Source organism: Camelus dromedarius, chromosome 7, assembly GCF_036321535.1.
Source record: "Camelus dromedarius isolate mCamDro1 chromosome 7, mCamDro1.pat, whole genome shotgun sequence".
NCBI lineage: Eukaryota > Metazoa > Chordata > Mammalia > Artiodactyla > Camelidae > Camelus > Camelus dromedarius.
This window is the reverse complement of record NC_087442.1, coordinates 11,175,780-11,198,607: the sequence shown is the minus strand read 5'-3', so window position 1 is coordinate 11,198,607 and position 22,828 is coordinate 11,175,780. Positions and strand designations below refer to the sequence as shown.

The window sequence follows — 22,828 nt, the reverse complement described above, 5'->3', positions numbered from 1 at the left end:
GTGAGCTACTAATATGAGGAAGAGGATGCCTGCTCATGTCAGATACTCCCCAGCCTTGCATAACACTTTTTACTTCTCATTTTTCCCACACATCAGACCTGGTAGGTAGGTAGGAACTAGTGGTAGGTGCAAAAGGCCAGTCTTAGGGAAGGAGATCTGCACGAAGTCTGGAAGCTCCAGCAGGAAGAAGATCTGAGTCCATGTGAAAGCTCAGTTCTCTAATTTCTAACATTCACACACGTGCTCACACGTAAACAGTCACATGCACATACATGTTCGCATACCACACACTCATAAACATACACACACACACACACATTCTATCCATGAGATTCTATACCCTTAAATCATGAATTTTTGGAGGACGTGCCCTTGCTGGCTTTGAATGGGTCTTACTGAGGCATTTTTGGGATTCAGGCTCTGTATCAGGCACGGTGGGTGGGTAGGCCTCACACCTACTTGCTTTGGAATATTTGATGCCTCCTGCTGTGAGTCAGACTGGCCAGGAAAACACGGGAACTGAATTGGACAAGTGGGCACCAGGGATGGGAGGTCTGGGATTCCATCAGAAAGTTTCCTTCTCTCTTCTTGTCAGATCTATGATCCCAATAATAAAAGGTACGAGGTCCCCGTGCCTCTGAACACCCCTCCCTCTCCAGTCGGCTCCCCTGAAAACTGTCTGTATGATGTCAGCATTCAAAGCAATCCTTTCGGGATCCAGATTCGACGAAAAAGCTCCGGCACTGTGGTGTAAGCACACTTTATTGGTCCTGATTAGAGCGGTTGTAGAGCTAATCACGGTGGCTGTATGGATGCAAGTGAGAGATTAATCTTTAGAGACTCTACGTAAGTATGTTAAATGGAGAGTGGACCTGTTGCCCCTACTTCAGAAGGGATTTTGTTTTCTATTAGTCGTCAACTCGACAAGAAAAATTAATCAAAGGTTTAAAAACACTTAAGTGATGCTTGTTTTTAGAGAAAGGAAAATACATGGTCAATTCACTGTTATTGTTAAGTAGAACAGGAAACTAATTACTGGTTACAACATATAACCTATGATGGAAATCAGTTCTATGTAGCCTCGTTAAGAAATAGTAACAGAAGAGTCCGGAGAGACGGGCAAAGGTTACTAAGGCTTCTTACAGCCCTTGCTCCTACTGAGACTTTGGACTCAAAGCTTTTTCACAATATTAAGCCTGAAAGGAGTTGTCATCTCTCATCCTTTGTTGTGCTGCTGGATGGAATGAAGTGAAGGTGTGGATTTTGCCTAGGGCTGAAGTTCCCTGTCTGAGTAGAAACCGTTACCTGTGTGTGTCTTCAGCTCTCTCTGTCTTTCTGTTACCTTCTTTGATAGGAATTCTTTGGCCAATCCAGAAAAGTTGTTCTAAGAGTTTTACATTTTCTATTGGAAAATGTGCTTTTACCTTATCCATTTATCCCTACATTTATTCAAGCTGATAGGCCAGGCAATGAGATGTAGAAATACAGAGATGAGGGAGATGGGGTCCTTGTCCTCAAGGAGCACATGACTCAGAAAGGAGTTCTGAGTCTTGCAAACCACAGAATCCAAATGCAGACACAGAACCTTGGCAGTGAGTTATGGCTATTGTTACGAGCTGGGTCATCTCAAAGGGTGTGAACAGATGTGTGGATTCAGATGTGTGAACACTCAGGAGGCTTCTGAATCAACCCCACGTCCCCATGTAGCCCGTGTTTGCCCTGGCCTGTGCTCAGCTCAGCACCGAGGTCTGCCCTTGTGTTGCAGCTGGGACTCCCAGCTCCCCGGCTTCACCTTCAACGACATGTTCCTTTCCATCTCCACGCGCCTCCCCTCTAAGAACATCTATGGCTTTGGGGAAACCGAACACACAACTTTCAGGAGAAACATCAGCTGGAACACGTGGGGGATGTTTGCTCGAGATGAGCCACCAGCGGTAAGCACAGAAGAACAAGATTATCAATCAGTTTCTCTCTCCTGAAATTGATTTTAATCCATATGCCCATGTCTGGTACCCTATTCAGCTCCACCCTATACTGAGAAACTAATTCTACTCTCAGATGAAATAAGCTAACATTATGGTCTTTCCTTAAAAGACTCCCTATCTATCTGTCTGTCTGTCTATCTATCTATCTATCTTTCCTATGGACTATAGATTTTATTTATTTCATAAACCATAAACTTTTATTTAATATATTCTATGTGTCAGGCACACGTAGAATAAGATACTGTCTTACTTAATATGACACTGTCTTTGTTCTCCAGGGGCTTATGGGCTAGTAACAGCAGAGAGATGCAGAAATAATGGTGATACAATGTAATCATTGCTCTAATAGAATTATGCAATAAACAAGGGGGGCACTTAGCTTTTTACTTGGGATGGAGGGAAGGATCAAGAAGGCTTTACAAAGGACATGACGTTGTACTGAATCTTCAGTACTGAAGAGGAGTTTACTGTTTGGATTATGATGTGAAAACAACCTCTTGGCTTTTCTCTTTTTGATTACTCACCTCCTCTCCTCTTGACTCCCCCAGTACAAGAAGAATTCCTACGGTGTCCACCCCTACTACATGGCACTGGAGGCGGACGGCAGTGCCCATGGAGTGCTCCTGCTAAACAGCAATGCCATGGGTGAGACGGAGGCACACTCCCTGTGTACCTCCGTGATCAGCTGTGACCACTTCGGGGGAATCTGGAATATCAATAGAAATAAAGTCCAGGGCAAGGGAAATGGAACAGATAAACTGACATCCCATTCACTGATTTATTCAAGTTTTACTGAGAGCTCTAGGCCAGGTGTTGGGATGCAGTTTTGAGTAAACATGGTCCCTACTCTTATATGGCCGTGTTTCACTGTGACATTTGACCCCTCTCTCACAGAGTAATATAAGATGTTGGGACTGAGATTATGTGTGTGTGATACCGGAAAATCCGTCTCTAATTCCACTGCATAAGAGAGGACTTTCTAGAGGGGGTGGGCATTAAAGTAAGGGAGTGAAGATAGCAAATTTTAGGGCAGATTCCGTGTCTGGGGATTCATAGTTCTAAGGATACTCCACATCTTTCTCTCTCCCTCTTTCTCTCTCTCTTTTTTTTTTTTTTTTTAACAGATGTGGCATTCCAGCCCACTCCTGCCCTGACATACCGCACCACAGGAGGAATTTTGGACTTCTATATGTTTTTAGGGCCAACTCCTGAACTTGTAACTCAGCAATACACTGAGGTTGGAAGTCATTCTATCCATTGATAAATCATCCAATGTTTACTGGATATTACCATGTGCTTAGCACTGAGAAAGGCCATTTTTTTTCTTAAGGCCCTTGGGTGTCCCTGTAACATTGTTTTTGTCTTTTCTGAAAGTCAGGGTTAAGTGGTAAGGGGCTAGAAAGGCATACTGATATCCCATATTTCTCAGCTATTTGCTGAGTGCCCTTTCTAAGACTCTGTAAACAATAGTAACCACTGAGTTCTCAGGTTTTCTAAAGTGGATGTTCTAGAACATGGGGAGACTGTCTATCACTCTGCATCCCTATGGCTAGTCCATATTTGTTTGAATTTCTTGCTTTTCTTGAGCGAAGCCTCTTAGATCAGACAGTACTCTGTAGAAATGCTCCAGTTACTTCAAGTATAGGGTAACCATCTTTTCTTCCCTAAGAAGTCTACTTGGATCCATTTTTCTTCTTTATTCTAGTTGATTGGTCGGCCAGCAATGATTCCGTACTGGGCCTTGGGATTCCAGCTGAGTCGCTATGGATACCAGAATGATGCCGAAATCTCCAGTTTGTATGACGCCATGGTGGCAGCTCAGATTCCCTACGTATGAAACCCTCACTCAGTCTGTGGTTTAATTAGTTATGGGAATTTGTGGCTAATTATTGATTGAAATATCTCCGTAGAAATTACTGATGGCTGCTTCAGTATCAAGAAAATGTAGCTCTGATGCTAGGAAACACTTCTTGTTAAATTTATTTCATGCTGTCCTTTTAAATCAAGTGCTCAAAATTGAGAGTCACTTAAATCCTTGAGCAGTTTGCAGTGTGATTGGGAAATACTGTTACTGCTTCTCGCCAGGAATATCCTGCAGTGGCCATGGCTGGGCTTTAAGCCATGGTGCTGGGGACTTCTAGGTGAAAATCATTTCCAGATTATGGCCATTTTAGGAAATTGTACTGTGGCTGTTCTTGGAGAGGATGGATATAAAGTGACAGAATGAAAGAAAGCAGTTAAAACCAATCTTTCACTTTCTCTTAAACACACATATACAGAAAAGCGTTATCCTACAATGACACTCTGTCCCCTGGAGGTGCAGTCAGTTGCTCTCAACAAGCAGAATTCCATAAATAACATGCTCTCTCTTTTTTAATAATCAACTTCTCACCACTCACTCTCTTTCTCTGCTTTCAGTTCTCCTCCTGAGATTTTTGAATGGCAATTAATGATTGGAAAATGAGAATAAAGTAAAGTGCTATGATGTTCTCATCAAAGATAATTTGAAACCTTCATCCAGGCTTAATTTTTTTTCTTTTTCTATACCACTGTACCAGATACCTATTAAACATAAATTAGACAAAGATAGGGAAATTAAAAGATGAAAAAATCCATAGATCTACCTTACCAAGGCAAATGCTGTGAATAATGTGTCGGTCCATTCTTTTTCAAACTTTGGCTCATGCACAGATCTCTCAGCTCCCTCAAACAAGTTGTTCCCAGAGTCTTAAGGCAATACAGGAGATTATCACCTTCAAGCTAAAAAGAAGCATCTCTTTTTTCAACTAAATATTAACAGTAAATATTCAACAATCATGGATTGAGTGAACTTCGTGTGCAGAAAGCTGGGTTGGGTACTTTATAGAGGAAAGGGCAGGCACGGTTCTCACTTCGAGGTTTATCTAGTCAAATGGGAATGGAAGAAATACACACGTTCTAGAAAGCCATAAAATAATGTAGTTCTAAGTGTGAGTAAATGCAGTCAGGTTTACTGGAGGGGGAAGAAAAACAAGTAGACCGCCTTTTCTGTTTCTCAGGCAAGTCTTGCCTTCTGCCCTTGAACATTCAACAGCACGTGGTTTGATAGGTTCACCGAGTTTGAGGCGTGAAGAGTGGGAAAGACATAAATTGAAGGAAGAAAGGGGGAGAGTTCCTCTTGGAGCAACAGAAAGAGAAGGAATGAGGTCAGGCGAACTGGATGTAGGAATCAGCAATTTCAATCAGCAGAATTGAAATGTCAGTGTAGGGGAGTGCTGAGATAAGGAATTAAGACGGACCTGGGATGGGGTCAGCAAGCAGCAGGACCTGGAGCCTGGCAGAGCAGGTCGCGTGTCCTGGGGAGTTCCGGCCGCAGGGTCCCCAGCATCTTGCTTGCTTCCTCCGGCAGGACGTCCAGCATGTAGACATCGATTACATGGACCGGAAGCTGGACTTCACCCTCAGCTCCAGCTTTCAAAATCTCGGCCTCCTGATTGAGCAAATGAAGAAAAATGGCATGAGATTTATTCTCATTCTGGTAGGTTTTTAGAAAGATTAGATCTCGTTTTCTGTTTCTATATTCATCGTTCAAAAACAGTATCATCGAGGGAAACTGGCTGAACAGTACATGAGGCCTCCTTGAACATTTTTTGCATCTTCCTGTCAATCTATAATTTTTTTAAAAGTGTTAAAAATAAGATAAACAGAGGAAGAAAGAACAAATGAAAAAACGGCTTGTAAAGACACATTGTGATGTTTATTTTTTATAACTGAGTGTCACTGGGATGTAATTTATTATTACTGTTCTTTTGATAGAGTCAGAAGAACTATGGACTGAAACACTAAGCATTGCCACACGCACACACGCACACGGACAAACCTCACTGTTTCAGGCTGTGCCTTACAGGGAATAGCTGTATCTTAGTCTCATGTTTACCTTAGGGGGTTCAAAAACCTCTCAAGTTACCATTACCCTTACTCAGCAGTGGTGAGGCTTAGGGTCCGGACTCATTTCTTAATTAAACTCCCAAACAACTGAGTTCAGATCCAGAATCCCAATTTACTATTTCACATTGGAAGCTGCATCTTGATAAACACAGAAGTAGTTACCTGCAAATGATCCTTCCTTCTAGCTTCCAAAAATTACAGCGTTGTTTGTTGACTTTTGTTCATTCATTCATTCAAGTATTAATTAAATACTGGGTCTTTGAAAATCACTGTTCTAAAAAATATGTGTGTGTGTGTGTGTGTTTATAATCTAATAAATGAATAAGATGACGTTCTTTTTCTTATATGGATTTTATCCTGTTGGAGAGAGACAGCCAATAAATAAACATTAAAAAAGTTTCAGAAAGATAGTGATGATTTAGATGATCCTATTTAGTGAAATAGGATACTTTTCTGGAGAGTAGCTGGGGCAGGTGTTGGGTAGAGTGAACAGGAAGTCCCCTTTAGATACATAAGTTGGGCCACAGAACAGAAGAGAGAAGTTTCATGTTCTTAAGGAATGCTGCTTTACACTGTGGAAACCCAGTAAATTGACTTTCTCCACTTGAGGATAATGTCTTATTAACCTGATTTATCCCTGGGAATTGTCTTCAAACATTGGCATACTTTTTTCCTCAAGAGTATTATAAAGAAACCTCAATATATTCTTTTACCTCTCGATTGTCCTTGGGGTGTGTGTGTGGTGTTGAGGTGCACCGTTTCTTTCTGCACTGTCAATTGTTAAGATTTTGGAGAGGAATTTTCTTGGGGATGCTTTTCTCATGTTTGCTGTTTCAACCCTTTCGTTGTAGGACCCAGCCATTTCTGGCAACGAGACCCAGTACCCCCCATTCACCAGGGGGCAGGAGAACAACGTGTTCATCAAATGGCCAGACAACAGTGACATTGTCTGGGGAAAGGTAAGGCTTGGGAGAAGGTGCCTGTAATTAGTTAGCATCACCATGTCTTGACCAAAAGAGGCTTTTACTAAATCTTGGCAAATAGATTGGGTCATTTATACATTATGGATGAGTAGAAACCTGTCTGAGTCTGATTAGCTCAGTAAACATGAAGACAACCCGGGTTCCAGGTCTAATCTTCTAAAATACCATTGAGCTTTGTTTTATTGCCTGGAAATGTCCTGATGTCCCACCCCTTATGGATTCCAGCTGGTTGTTTAACAAATAAAGAATCCCTTTGAGAATGGCTCTGAAATCTGTGTCTCCCAGTCACCCACACTCATCTTTGACCCATGATGCTTCATTAGCCTCCATGTCTAAATAAATTTCTAAGTGCTATAGAGTATTCTCCTTCTCTTATCTTCTTTAATTCCTTTTTGTGGCTCCAGTCTTCATCCTCATTGTTTGATTCATAGTAACAAGATTTTAGGTGAACTTCCTGACTTCCAGATGGTGGTGGTGGCTCTTGGCCATGATCCAAACTGCTCTGTAATTATTCTATGTTACTTCCTATTGCTCTGGGTATGTGCTGTGCTCACAGTGCCTCTGTTGTTTTGTTTTTTGAGTTTCGTTTTTGTTTTTAATGGAGGTACTGGGGATTGAACTTGCAACCTCGTGCATGCTAAGCACATGCTCTACCACTGAGCTATTTCCCTACCCACCTCATGGTGCCTTTGAATGTTACCTCCTGAGCTCCCCCAGATAATACCTGCACTTCAAGACCAACATACATATTCCCTCTTTGGAATTCTCCCTCTTCCTCTCTTTTCCATATTGTTGCCCTCAGAGAATAAGGCATACAACTTAGCACTTATGTTCCATCTGTGAGCTCGTACAAAATGAGAACTGTTTCTTACTTAAATCTCAGCAGATGCAGATCGTAGAAAAGTGCCTGGCATACAGTAAATGCTCACTCAGTGTTTGCTGAATGGGAGAATTAATTGATGTCTACAGTTAATGTCCTTCTAATGATAGATGAAGTTGGTTGATACTATGGGTTTTTTAATGCTGCATATACTTGGGATCCCCAATAAGTCATGATGCTGCTTGAAAGTACTGAGGCTAAGTTTATGGCTTGTGAATGGAAATCAATCATATTCCTTTCTAGTCACACTTAACATTTGTGTTTTATAAGGAGAAATATGCTGGCAGGCATAGCAACGAGAACGGAATAATCATTTGCGAGGTGACTGCACAGAGGTTATGTTTGAAATGGATTTAGTTAATCATTACTTCCAAAAAATAAAATTCGGTAACTCATGAAATGAGTCTCGAGACCCCAGCCTATTCTCATCTCGCAGAATTTCATATATTCAGACTTTACAATGTAATTAATGACAAATATCCCCAAGAATTCATGGAGAAGCATGTGAAACATCTCATGGTCTGAGTGCACTGCCTTTGAAGGGTTTTAATTTTTCTCCTTTTTCTCTAGGTTTGGCCAGATCTGCCCAATGTGAATGTGAGTGGATCCCTTGACCAAGAAACTCAAGTTAAGGTATAGTTACCCGCAGATTTTTTTCCACATCACCCTGAACATCTGGATACTTCTGAGTTTCATCCTGTTGTTTGGTAAAGTTGCTCTAAGTTGAGTGCACTTGTCAACTATTAATATTTTTGTAGAAAAAAAATCCTGAAATGGAAAACTCAACACACACTCACAAATGAAGTACTCTCGTTGTGTTTTACTTGAATCTAACATTGCTTGAAAAATATTGAGGCGAAGTCTAGAGTATTTTCACTGGAGAGATGATGAACACACTAGATTTTAATGAATTGTCTTAACATAAAAGAAAACGTTAAGCCAGTTAAAAGGAGTAATAGCCTTGATCTGAGCACTTGAGGCCCCATCAGCCTGGACGTCCAGCCTCCGCTCCACACTGCAACTCACTCTTCCCCGGGGACCGATCTCCTTCCTTTGGTCAGCGTAGAAAAAGCATTTGTACTCAAACGTGTGGTTGTTTCGACACTGACAGTTAATTGTCCACTTCATGGGATGAAATGCCCAGTCATACAATGAATCCCGTGTTTGAAAGGGACATAAGGCTATCTAATGTTCTAGAAAAATGAAAAATGAAATCCCCTTCCCCGGTCTCTCTGTGTCCACCGTAAGCTCGGTGCAGCCGCCGCAGCAGACCTGAAGTTAGGGCACACACCAGGTAGACCGTGCCTTTCATGAGTCCCTGCTCACCTCCCCTTCCCGGCCCCCACACCCCACTTCCCGGACAGGCTGAGACCCAGTGTGAGAGCTTGTGTCACTCTTACAGCTGTACAGAGCCCACGTGGCTTTTCCTGACTTCTTGCGGAACAGCACGGCTGCGTGGTGGAAGAAGGAGATAGGGGAGCTCTACGTGAACCCCCGAGAGCCGGAGAAGAGCTTGAAGTTTGATGGACTGTGGCTTGTAAGTTACCCTTAGTGCTTTTACTTTGGAAATACGAGCAGTCAAAGCATGGGGAAGTGATTCAGAGACCTGCAAGGCAGGGAGCCGGGGCTGGAGGAGTGGAAGAGAGGATGCTGTGACCGAGGTGAGGTGCTGGGAGCCCCGGGAGGAGCAGGGATGATCGCAGGTCTGCCCAGGGGCGTCTTGCCTGGTGGAAGTTGGAGCCCACAGAGGCAGTGGCGTCGCTGCTGGAGATGCTGCCAGAGAAAGAAAGAGGGACAAACCCTGTCTTCTGCCCTCTAACCTCTTGCTTCCTACTGGCCAAACCTACACAGAGGCCAATGCTAAGGGAGCCCAAGAGCCCATCCTGTGATACAGAGCAGAGCTGGGTGGGCAAGGCGTGAATCATAGGAAACACGTGTTCACTGTGGTGCTAGCCAGACTCCTCAGAGTGGCTTCAAAGGCCCTTTCAGACGCTTGTGATGCTTGTCGGTTGAGCTTAAGAGCAGGGCTTCCTGAGACGTCTCTGGGACACATGCCCAAAGGCTCCTCAACCTGTGTTTTTCTAGGGATGGGAGGTGTGTTGGGGTCCCAGTGTCCTCCCTGCTGTGCACAAGCCTGAGATCTTGGGCGTATTCTGGGCCAGCTCTGAAGAGCTTCTCCAGCCTGGGCCAGGCTACAAGAAGTCCGATTCACCCAGAGACAAACCTCCAGGCCACACTCAGTTTCCCTGGACTCCTGCGTCTTTAAGACAGCTCGGCACAGAGCAGACACACAAACAAGAGGGCCCAGATTTACCCATAGCGAACAGCGACGACATGGGGTGGCTCTGAGGAACACAGACCCCGACAGCTTTGGGATGTTTGCTCCACTGGAGGGAAGCTGGTGCTGAATGAGTCAAAACAGCCAACAGTTCCCCCAACACTTGCCTTTGCCTTTTCATCTGTCCCATTTAAGACAATCTAATACACAGAGGTTTAACTTTCTCATGGACAAAGTAGACAATGAGCATTCATCTCGGGTTGCTCTTTATGGCATTTAAGCCGTAAATCCCTGCGAGTTTTATCTGATGCCCAGATCTGTTTCTGAGTTACCGACAACCGTATAGGACTTCATCTACTGCAGGAAGGAAGATGCTCGTCCTTGTGTTGGGTCTGTGCTGATGTCAGAGTTAGTCTAAGCTATCAGACTGAGAGTAGGGGAAGGTGGTCGTGGGAACCATCGGCCACAGATAAAAAGTGGGACGTCCACATGTAGAAAAACAAAGATGGGCTTGTTATGGGGGAAGGTTAATCAAGAGGAGATTTTCTTCGGCCACAATTCCAGTATAATTACAATATTTTTCCACGATGTAACAACACCCACAAGCTTAAAAATGCCAAGTAAACCAGGAGTTTAACACTCTTCTTAAACCAACATGAATTCTTAGAGTCTGAGTCGATGCCTGAGATTGAGTGGTCAGTGAAGGGACCAGCTGGGGCGAAGGCCTGGATAAGAAGCGCTCATCTCTGTGAGGTCAGTGTCATCGCGGCAAAGGCCATCCTGCCTCTGACACCGCGGCATCTTTTCTGCTAACTCATTGCAGGATATGAACGAACCATCAAACTTTGTGAATGGCTCTGTCAGCGGCTGCAGGGATGAGACTCTCAATAACCCTCCCTATATGCCACGTATGTAAAATGATTACTTCATCAAACTGCTTTCCTGCTCAAAACCCCTGCAAGTTTTTCCTCTGATTGTCAAAGTGAAGCCTAATTTTGGAGAGAGAAAACACTCTAAAACATGACATAAAATCCCAAATAGAATAACCTTGAAAAATACAAAAAAAAATAGCTAAATCAAGCATGGAAATAATGATATGATGTGGTGTGAAAGAAACCAAGCAATGTACCGTGCATCTGCTTACGGTGGTGGCTACGGCCTGACTGCTACCCCCCCACAACACACACCCATCACACACCACACACCCATCACACACCACACCACACACATATCTCATGCACCACACACATCACACACCACACACATACCACACATACATCACACACACATCATACACACCACACACACATCACATACCACACATACACCACACACACATCACACACCACACACACACCACACACACCACACACATCATACACCACACACACAAATACACCACACACATCACACACCACTCACATACACACCATGTAACACACCACACACATATCACAACATACCACACACACATCACACACACGCATGCACAGCACATACACACACACGCACCACACACTCACCACACATACACACTCCACACACACACCAAACATGCTCTTTTGATTAGAGGATGGAAAGCTGGGCCCTGCACTCTTTCTGCCCATGTTCGCAGCCGCTTCATGAAAGACATCCCCTGGTTGCCCTGTGGTACAAGAAGCAGAGAATCATGAGACCTTGGGTTCAAAGGCTTCTTAGAAAGTTGAGCTCTCACCTTACAGAAATCTAGGGAAAGAAGTGACTTGTGACTCCGTTTCTTAAAGGCCCTAGACCAGAGCTCCGTGGGATGGAAAATGGAATCCAAGTTTCTTGGTGTGTAGGTCACTCCCTCCCTCCCTCTCTCTCTCCCCCTCGTCCCTTCCTTCCTTAATTTAATGATTGTGTGTGTTAGGCAAGTGCTGACAAATCAGAAAGATTTAGCAACGTTAATATAGTGACTGAAATGAGACTCATTCCCTTGAGAAGATCACCACCTAGTGGAAGAAACAGTCATAAAAACAAAGGAGTTCATCGCGTTGCGGATGGGCTGGGCCAGCGCTCCCCGAATGTTAGAGATGGAACAAACAGGAAGGGTGCCTTTCTCGGCTGCATACCCTGCCCTTACCCTTCATTGATCATAAAGCCACAGGACATTGATTTTGTGAATTCATGACACTGGAGCCGTTACCGACAACAAGGTTGTTGATTGAAACAGAGAAATGCCAAGATGGGGGGCATTTCTAGTGATTTTCAAGAAGTAACTCAGCATTTCCTCCCAGATTTGGAGTCCAGGGACAGGGGCCTGAGCAGCAAGACCCTGTGCATGGAGAGCCAGCAGATCCTGCCTGACGGCTCCCCGGTGCGGCACTACGACGTGCACAGCCTGTACGGCTGGGCCCAGACCAGACCCACATACGAGTGAGTGTGTTTTTGTCACTGGCGGCTAGATCATTTTCCACGTTGTTACTTTCTCCTTGTCATATATACACATAGAGTTGTACCTCCATGATGCCGGGCAGAATATCAGGCACAGTTGCCCAAGCAACCAAAATACCTTTAGGTGTATGAATCCGGCAGGTCGCTGACGTCACCCGTTTCAAGTGAGCAGGTGCTGTGTATCGCTGCAATGGCTAATGTACTGCAGTTCCACCTTAAATTTACAGGATGTTGGATGTCAACTATACTTCAATAAAAATAATAAAGTGCGCAGGTAGGTCGTGTTCAATATCTTCATAGATTTGTGCAGCCTTCGCTACAATCAAATTTTAGAACATTTTTCATCATCACCAAAGGAGACCATTAGCAGTCACTCCCTACCCTGTCCCCACCTCCTGAGCACCGGCAACCACTGACCTGCTTTCTGTCTCCATGGTTTGCCTGGTCTGCACACTTCATCAAAGTGGGATCATAGAATGTGTGCCCTTCTACGTTCTTCTTATTCAAGATTGTCTAGTCTGCATCCCTTTCATTTGATATGAATTTTAGAATCAGCTTGTCAATTTCTGAAAAATAGTACAAGGGGTCTTGATAGGGATGGCACTGAATCCGTTGAGAAGTCTGGGCAGTGTTGCCATCTTAAAAGTATCAAGTCTTCTGATTCATTAACATGGGATGTCTTTCCATGTCTTGAGGTGTCCTTTATTTTCTCTCAGCAACATTTTATAGTTTTGTAAGTTTTTTGCTATTATTTTTCAAATATTTTTCTGCCCATTTCTTTTTCTTTATTCCTAAGATTCTATTTATGTGTATGTTAGTACATGTGATGGTGTCTCACAGGCCTCTGGGGTTCTGTTTACTTTTCTTCATTCTTTTTTCTTTCTGTTATTCAGACTGGATCATATTTATCGACCTGTCTTCAAGTTTACTGACTCTTCCTTTTGCTAGCTCAGAACACCTGTTGAGCCTCCGTCCCTCTAGTGAATTTTTAAGCTTAGTTATTGTATTTTTCAACTCCAGATTTTTTCTTTTCTTTTTTTTTTTTTTTTGGTGGCTAGCATTTTTAGCAATAAAATATTTTTTTTTCCTTTTTTATTGAAGTATAATTGATTTATAATATTTTGTTAGTTTCTGGTGTACAACATTGTGATTCAGTTATACATATATACATATTCTTTCATATTCTTTTTCATCACAGGTTACTACAAGCCATTGACTATGTACATTCATATATATTCTTTTTTAGATTCTTTTCCAGTATAGGTTATTACAAGATATTGAATATAGTTCTCTGTGCTATACAGTAAGACCTTGTTGTTTATTCTGTACATAGTAGTTTGGATCTGCTAACCCCAAACTCTCAATTTATCCTTCCCTTTCCTCTTTCCCCCCTGGTAACCATAAGTTTGTTTTCTATGTCTGTGAGTCTCTCTGTTTTGTAAATAAGTTCATTTGTGTCATTTTTCTAGATTCCACATATAAGTGATATCATATGATAACTGTTTTTCTCTGTCTGACTTACTTTACTCAGTATGATAATCCCTAGGTCCATCCATGTTGCTGCAAATGACATTATTTCATTTCTTTTCATGGCTAAGTAGTATTCCATTGTACATATATACCACATTTTCTTTATTCATCTGTCAGTAGACACTTAGGTTGCTTCCACATCTTGGCTATTGTAAAAAGTGCTCCTATGAACATTGGGGTGCATGACTCTTTTCAAATTAGAGTTTTCTCTGGATATGCCCAGAAGAAGAATTGCTAGATCATATGGTAAGTCTATTTTTAGGTTTTTTTCCCCCCTTACTTTTCTTTTTTTTTTTTAATTGAAGTACAGTCAGTTATAATGTGTCAATTTCTGGTGTACAGCACAATGTCCCAGTCATGTATATACATACATATATTCGTTTTCATATTTATTTTTAGTTATTAAAGGAAACTCCATACTGTCCTCCATAGTGGCTGCACCAATTTGCATTCCCACCAACAGTGTAGGAGGGTTCCTTTTTCTCCACACCCTCTCCAGCATTTATTATTTGTAGACTTTTTGGTGATGGCCATTCTGACTGATGTTAGGTGATAACCTCATTGTAGTTTTGAGTTGCATTTCTTGAATAATTAGTGATGTTGAACATCTTTTCATGTGCCTGTTGGCCATCTGTATGTCTTCTTTGGAGAGATGTCTGTTTAGATCTGGCCATTTTTTTATTTGGTTGTTTTTTATTTATTTTTTTGGTATTATCAACTCTAGAATTTCTTTTTCTTTTTTCCCAATAAGTTCTATTTCTATTGATTGTCTCTATTTAGTGAGACATCATTGTCATACTTTTCATTGTTTCGATATGCTTTTCTTTAGTTCTTCGAACATATTTATAATATCTGATTTAAAGTTCATTGTCTGTTGGCAGCTTTTTTTCTTGTGTATGTGTCATACTTCCATATTTCTTTTCATGGCTTTATTTTTTGTTGAAAACTGAACATTTTAGAAAATAAATTGTAACAACGCTGACATTAAATCCCTCCCTGACTCCTGGCAGGTTGGTTATTTCTGGGTTTTTGTTGTTACAATTTTTGTTGTTTTAGTTTTTGTTCCTTATTTGTTTAGCAAATTCTCTGTCTCATTCTGTAGATTCTATATTCTCTTGGAGTGTGTGGCCACTGAGTTCTCTGGTATCTCCCCACCTCCTCCTTTTTAGACTTTTTTTCATTTTTAAGCCTGACTTCCTTGGGGACACCCTGGATCAGTACAGTTCTGTGGTCAGCTAGTGATCAGTCAGAAGATTTCATTGGTCAAAACAAAACTTACACTGGACAGAGTTAAACAGGCAAGGGAGACTTTATTAAGGCTATTATAGTAAGAGAGAGAGACCAGAACTTGGTCTGAGCTCAACTCCACTGAAACAAAGGTCTGGAGAGTTTTTGAGAGCTGGGTAGGGAGTTTGTAGGCCTTTGCTAGTTGGCCTTACTCAGCGGAAAAGTAAACTTTTCTTATCTTACTTGGCAGGAGATAGTTTTACTACTTCGAGCAAGGAGACCCTGCTGAAGTTAGGCTCCCAGCCTCCTGCAGAGTCTCCGGATCCGGGCACTGTCTTCCTTGCTGATTACATTTCAAAGGGAAGGCTCCCAGGTTCCTGACAAAGACATTCTAAGGCTAGAAAACCAGTCTGTCCAGAGGCTTTTAAAAAGATTTACATCTCAAGGAAGTAGAGAAAGAATTTACAGTTCGATGTATCTAAAGTAAATGCTCTACGAAAAGGGAGGTCAGGGTCCTGGAGTCGGGAGGAACCCAGCCTAGAGTTTCATCAAGCCGAGGGCAACACGAAGGCCATCTCGGTTGGGCACCTTGAATGCCTTCTTCTCCGTCTTTTACCTTCTGCCAAGGGGATACACACAAGAAGGCAGCCTTCACACTTCAGGCAGTTTGGGAGACAGCCTGGCCTTTCACTTCCTGCTCATTCAGGGGCTCAGGTTCGGCCCGAAGTGGGTCAGGGAACCTCCCTTCATGGTTCCTTTCGGGACTTGCGCACAGCCTTGGGCAGGTGCCCTCTCTTAGATCCCCAGGAATATGTGGGGGGTTTTCAAAGGTCTCTAAGGCTCCAGTTTTCCAGGATTTACTTTTAAATTCCCAGCCACACTTTTCTTTGCCTCAGACTGAGCACCTACAATGCTGCCAGAAAGCTGTCCTGGTTTTGGTAATTTCCTGGGCGGGGTAGGGGGGGATTTTTTCTCCTTGCTGAATTGAGCTCTGAGTCAAATCAAGCGGCCATAACCCTCTTGCAATAGAGACTTTTTCCTGGCAACTGGAAGTTAGAAACAAGTATTTATTGTGCTCTGGGGATAGTGCTTTTAACAGAGCTCTCCAAAAGGTCAGAACTCTGGTTGCTACAAGGCTGCTGACTTCTGATGCCAGTGAACTAGGAATGCAGTGGGCTGGGACGTGCTTCAAGTTAAAATCCCAGAGACCTCACTATCTTACCAAGATTTAGTAGCTTTTCTTGAATAGACGATTTGCATTTCTTTCTTCTTTTCCTGACATCCTTTATTGAATAATTTATCTCTGCCTATTGATTTGTGATGCTTTCTTTAGCAAATATTTGGATTATATCATATACTTACACTAGCATCTGTCAGTAGATTTTCTCTTCTGTTCCATTGATTTTTCTCTCACATTGTTTTTATTTTCTGGCTGCAGCTGCGAGCAGAAGATTGATCTTCCATCGAGAGATATTTAAACATCTTTTATGTGTATCTGCCCCGGGGTGCAAAATTTATCCTACTTTTTCAGGAGTAGCCTAATAGAGTGCCTATTACCAAAAAGCGCTGTGGTCCTATATACTTTTATTTGGGTCCCAGATCTGCCTTCTTGCTCTTTAAATGACTGACAAATTATCTGTCTTCTTTGAAGCTCAGTTTCTTGACAGTAAAAGGAGGCCAAGGTTGTGAGATAGTGCACATGAACGTGACCAGTGTAATACCTGGGATGGAGTCATTGTTTTATAAATACCTCCACCCCACCCCACCCCTCCTCCTACCTCTATGTAGACAGCTAATTTACTAGATTTTTTGTTTAAAGAAGGGAAATCGACATTTTAGGTGATGCTGTCTCTCCAGCTGTTCTGCTGGGAAGTTCTCTGGGACTCTTAGCATCACTTTTAAACAGTAGATGCTCTCAGGGAAGAAGCTCTCTGGCTCAGAATGGAGCACCACTGCCGCCCCACGGTCCAGGCTGAAGCTACTCTGTGATAAAGTTCCATGACTTGTCCATCCTCAAATTCACCTTCAGCTCACCTCCCCGTTCCCCTCTGAGCAGAGCTGTGCAGGAGGTGACAGGACAGCGAGGGATCGTCATCACTCGCTCCACATTCCCCTCTTCTGGCCGCTGGGGAGGACACTGGCTGGGAGACAACACGGCCGCGTGGGACCAGCTGAGGAAATCTATCATTGGTGCGTGGGCTTGTTCCCAGGGGCCCCTCCTGGAGGGCAGGGGATTGGACTGTGTGCTCTTCAGCATCGCTGGTTATGTCCAATCATCATCCCAATGGTTGGGAAAATCAACAGAACCTGAGTTCTCTGTGGGTATGGGTTTTATTCTGCACCCATCTTTCGATCTTTTCATCATGAGCAGCTCAGAGCTTTCAAATGCTGAGGGTGCAGAAGAGACAGGTCAAACCTACCTACCCTTCCAAGGGGCCGCTCTTAGTCCAACACGGCTGTATCTTTTCATTGCAGGCATGATGGAGTTCAGTCTCTTTGGAATACCTTATGTAAGTCCTACAGGGGGCCATTACCAATTACCCAGGCTGATTTCAGTGACAAAAGTCCCACCTCATGCTCCGGTTTTGCGTCTTCTCAGACAGGAGCAGACATTTGCGGCTTCTTTGGAGAGGCTGAATATGAGATGTGTGTTCGCTGGATGCAGCTGGGGGCGTTTTATCCATTCTCCAGGAACCACAACACGTTCGGGACAAGGGTGAGAAGCAGGTTCCACTGCAGAGTTTTTGTGTCTTCACATCACAACTTCCTTTTCACCCTCAAAAGCCTCATACTTATTGAGAAAAATTATAAAAATCACCAGCAACTCTATTTCTTGGAAAACCCACAGAGTTCAAAACTCCAGTATTATCAACAATGTTCAGGAATATACTTCTCATCTCTTGGGCGATTAGTGTCTCAGAGGAGAGAAGTGTTTATGGCTCCCTCGGCGGCTGACGAGTAAAAGAGGCTCCCTTTGCTTTTAAGAACAATGGATTGGTACTGTATCTAAATCTATCCAAGTTATGAAGTGAGACTCATTGCTGTACACATGTGTGGGCCAAGGCTGGACCTGTGCAGGTACTGAGGAGTCCATGGTCAAGAGGAGGAAGCAAGATGTTTAGTAAGATGGCATCTGTAGGGAAAGGGAAGGTTAGAAATTAAAGAAGAGTGTGTAACCTACATATGGGATATGTGCCTGCTGGTCCTTTTCTGATACCACTGATGGAGTAAAGAGGAAGTGATCTTTCATATGCTCGTTTATCCTTTCAGAGACAAGATCCTGTGGCCTGGAACTCAACCTTTGAGATGTTCTCAAGAAAAGCCCTCCAGACCAGATACACCCTGCTGCCTTACCTCTATACTCTGATGCATAAGGCTCACGTTGAGGGCACCACCGTAGTCCGACCCCTTCTCCATGAGTGAGTACAGCCTGTTTCCCCAGGCAGCAGGTCTCGGATGTCTTGTGAATGACCCTCTGCCACTCTCATAACAGTATGAGTGGATTTTCATGTTTATTTTTTAAGGTTTACAAAGGATGACACAACATGGGATATAGACCGTCAGTTCATGCTGGGTCCTGCCATCTTAATCAGCCCCGTGCTGGAAAGTGTGAGTTTTCCATCACAGATAAAAAACCCTCCAATCGCATAATCTAAAGTACAGGAAGGGCGTTGTACAGATTATCTTGTACAGTTCACTACTTTCAGGCAAATGCGTTTCTAGAACGTCTAAGGGAGATCTTTACCTTTTTTTTTAAGGGCTCCATTAATCAAAACTTTACAACCACAATTGATTTCTAATTTTACTGTCTTGTCACCTTACATCCTTACAAAATCTACCTTTAAATTTTTTTTATTTTTCTGTGTGTTTAAAGAAGAATTTCCCAGGATCTTTCTCAATAAAACTTTTCTAACTCTTAAAATCATTAATAAAATTCTCTTTTTAATCTTAATTCTACTGAAAGAATTATAAAATTAAAATTAAATTATTGGAATAGCCATAATGATGTGTTGATTTTATATTGCAGAACACTTTTCAGATCCGTGCTTATTTTCCCAGAGCCCGTTGGTATGACTATAGCACGGTAAGAGTTAATATACTTTGTGAAGAACCAGGTTGGTCTGTGCAGGCGTGATAGGTGGCTGGAACTTTCTCCTAACTTCCAGGGGTTCATTTTCTAAGGCAATACTTTTCAGTCTTTCAGCCGTGCAAGATTTGCTTAAATAAAATATCCATAAAAGCATAAATAGGTAAAATCTGACACCCGTGTTACATTGACTTGTCTCCAACCCCCTTTTTTTGGAGAATACAGAGAAAAGACTAGATTTTCAGAGTTGTTAGCAAAGCTGAAAATCAGAGGTTTTCTCCTTAGATTTGCAGTATTTTGGTGACTTTCCAACACACTTCTTTAGACAGGAGAGACTTGTAATAAAGCATGCATTCATTTTATCAATTTTTTGGTCATCATTCCTTGCCTATATCCTCCCTTCTAGGAATCTGGCAGTGAATCGACAGGTGAGTGGAAAATCCTGGAGGCTCCCCTTGACCATATCAACCTGCATATCCGAGGAGGCTACATCCTGCCTTGGCAGGAGCCTGCAATGAACACTCAGTCCAGGTAAGGAAGAGGGGCCGGGTTTGATGGCCTCACTTTGCCATCATGAGGCAGCCTTATAGGAAGCGGCCCATCTCTACTGAGGCTCTGGGGCTAAATCATCTAAATGTGGACAGTTTCACCTATCTGATTCTCTGAGTACCTTCCAAGTGAGATCTGGGGGAGAGTGAGTGCATGAAGTCAGTCTTGGGGAGATCTTTTATCTGTAGCTCCTTATCAAAGATCTGGGTTAAAGTTTTCTGGAGGGTAGCAGCACATACCTCTTCCCATATTGTTTTAAAAATTAGGAATATTAATAAGCTCTTTGATTTGTGATGTCTTCCCAGGGTTTTAGTGCTCATTCCCAGGTCAACTTGGGTGAACTCAAGGAAAGGTTACGTACGTGTAAATGTATATATGCACACACACAATATACACACACACACACAAACACACACTCATACATATTACATTAAAGAGCACATGTTATATTAGTAGAGACACACATAACAAGAACCAAATCAAAAGGAGAGAAGTTAATTTTCAACCTTGTGATGTAAATCATGGTTTCATGAGAAAGAGGGCTCTGAGCTGAGTCTTGAATAAAAAATAGAACTGGAATGTTTGAAGACAAGAGAAGGAGATATTCTGGGAGGATTAAAGAACAAAAGGCGAATAATGAATTGGATTTGGGGAATAGTAAACCATTCAGTTTAACTGGAGCACCGATAAGGGAGAGGGCTGAAATAAATACAATTCAAACAGATTAGCTTCAGGCCATGCAGGATTGTGAATGTCAGGATAAATACATTGCATTTTATTCCGTAGCAATCTGGAAGCTACTAAAGGGTTACTTTTGGTGGGGGAAGTGCCTCTTCCTAAAGAAGTAACTTCTTATATTACCTATAATATGTATGTAAGTAAATTATATTTATTTGATTTTTGAAAGTTGAAGTTATATCAAATATTTCATTAAAATGTAGATGTTTTATTCTGTTAGCTTTTAAGTATCTTGTATTTGATCTCATTTTACCCATTTTTAGAACTTTATGTGCATTTTTAATGCATTTGCTTTTTTTCTGGATGAGTAATATTTTCAACAGAAGCTCTCCTTCATTCTTACAACCTACAATCTAGAGAAAAATAACTCTTTTTTCATAGTCGACAACAGTTTATGGGATTGATTGTCGCTTTGGACACCAATGGGAGAGCTGAAGGTCAGCTGTTCTGGGATGATGGACAAAGCATTGGTGAGTATGAACTTTCCAGGGCCCCCCATACAGCATTCAAAAATCCACACCATGGAGGCTCAGGGTATAATCGGCATGAACCAAAAGCCTGTCTCAATCTCTGCTATTATTAATAAAGCAATGGTGTTGGGAGAATTTTTGCAACTTTTGCCTGCTCATTCATATTATGCCATAATTGTAATAGAAGAGTATATGGTCCCCAGCTTTGTGGGTTCATCAGTCTGATGTTACAGATTTAGCAGGCTGAGTTATCTCTGTATTACTGTCTCGCTCTGATAAAAGAGTGCAGGTGCAAATATCAAGCTGACCACCCGTTCTCAGTGGTTCACAGACCAGGCTCTGTTATTTGGGCTGCCATCTCTAACCAGGCACCCTTTTCCTCCCAAGTAGGCCGGCTCAGGAGACAAATTAGAGCTTAGAAATATCTTGGTGTCTCAGAAATAGGGAATTAAATACTGTCAAAAGGATACTTACATCAATGAAATACTGCTTTCTCTCCCCAGTCTGGGGATGTGATAGTTCTACTGTAGATAATCGGTGTTTGTCGCTGTCATCAGAATACTGTGTTTCTCAGGCATTTCTGTAGATATATTGACACATTGTCACCAACTCATGACCATTTTCTAATACTTACTACTGTGGACCAGAGGGTTCTAATCTTACAACATGCAGCAGTTACTGAATTTATAGCTTATTTTTCAATAGTAAAACATTTCTAAAGGTTTCCTCCTTTTGGTTTTCTTCATTATAAGGATAAATATATTCCTATTAAAAATATTTTAAAGATTAAAAAATTAGAAAAATCATAACCACTTTTAATATTTTTGCTGTATTACCTTTTGCTTTCATATTTCTTAAAATAATGCTTATTTTTGTGTTGCTAAAATATACTACATATTTAATTTGTGAATCCTATTTCTTTGCACTTAACATGACATAAATGTCTAGATTTTTTAGTATACCTTATCATACCCTTATGATTATCATATTCCATTGAAAGGATATGTCATAATTTATCTAACTTTCTATAGTTACTTTCTATACAGGATGTTTTCAGTTTTTGTTGTTAAAATGCTTTCTTTCTTTTTTTTTTTAATGGAGGTACTGGGGATTGAGCCCAGGACCTCGTGCATGCTAAGCATGCCTTCTACCACTGAGCTGTTACCCTCTCTTCTCCTTCATTTTTGTTACAAATAACAGCCTTGATTATTAACCTTGGTTCACATTTCAGATTATTTGCATAGGGTAGATTCCTAGAAGTATAATTTTTTTAAAAAGTCAACTTGATTGAGTTTATTTACATAAATATTTAAATTTAAAAAATCAACTTGATTGAGCTGTATTTACATAAAGTGTATCCATTTTAAGTATAGTTCTATAAATTTTGGCAAATGGATTACAGTTGTGTAGCCACCACCACAATTAAGATATAGAATATTTTCATAACCACAAGATTTCCCCTCTTACCTCTTTCCAGCAACTGCGCCTCCCTCCCAGCCCCCATTTCCAGCCCCTGACAGCTGCTGATCTGCCTTCTGTCTTCATAGATTAGATCTGTCTTTTCTAGGTTTTATGTAAATAGAATCATACAGTGTATACCCTTTTTGTGTTTACCTTCTTTCACTTAACAAAGAGCATTTGTATAAAAATTCACCCTTATTACTGCATGTAAAAGTTCATTACTTTTGATTCATGAATGACATTCCATTTTGTGGGAGTACTATAATTTATTTATCCATTTACTCATTGATAAATATTT

At 41.8% G+C, this 22,828-nt stretch overlaps 1 protein-coding gene across 1 annotated transcript in view; it reads left to right on the top strand.

Moving 5' to 3' along the window:
• Positions 1-22,828, top strand: part of MGAM2 (maltase-glucoamylase 2 (putative)) — an 81,686-nt gene that overhangs the window by 42,735 nt on the left and 16,123 nt on the right. Inside the window, exons 26-44 of the mRNA XM_064487798.1 lie at positions 596-750; positions 1,766-1,934; positions 2,534-2,630; positions 3,110-3,222; positions 3,691-3,816; positions 5,374-5,502; positions 6,764-6,871; positions 8,346-8,408; positions 9,178-9,312; positions 10,877-10,961; positions 12,312-12,450; positions 17,282-17,415; positions 17,701-17,735; positions 17,825-17,941; positions 18,496-18,644; positions 18,750-18,834; positions 19,253-19,309; positions 19,719-19,843; positions 20,981-21,069. Coding sequence (XP_064343868.1) covers positions 596-750; positions 1,766-1,934; positions 2,534-2,630; positions 3,110-3,222; positions 3,691-3,816; positions 5,374-5,502; positions 6,764-6,871; positions 8,346-8,408; positions 9,178-9,312; positions 10,877-10,961; positions 12,312-12,450; positions 17,282-17,415; positions 17,701-17,735; positions 17,825-17,941; positions 18,496-18,644; positions 18,750-18,834; positions 19,253-19,309; positions 19,719-19,843; positions 20,981-21,069 — 2,110 coding nt within the window. The remainder of the gene's footprint in view (positions 1-595; positions 751-1,765; positions 1,935-2,533; positions 2,631-3,109; positions 3,223-3,690; positions 3,817-5,373; positions 5,503-6,763; positions 6,872-8,345; positions 8,409-9,177; positions 9,313-10,876; positions 10,962-12,311; positions 12,451-17,281; positions 17,416-17,700; positions 17,736-17,824; positions 17,942-18,495; positions 18,645-18,749; positions 18,835-19,252; positions 19,310-19,718; positions 19,844-20,980; positions 21,070-22,828) is intronic.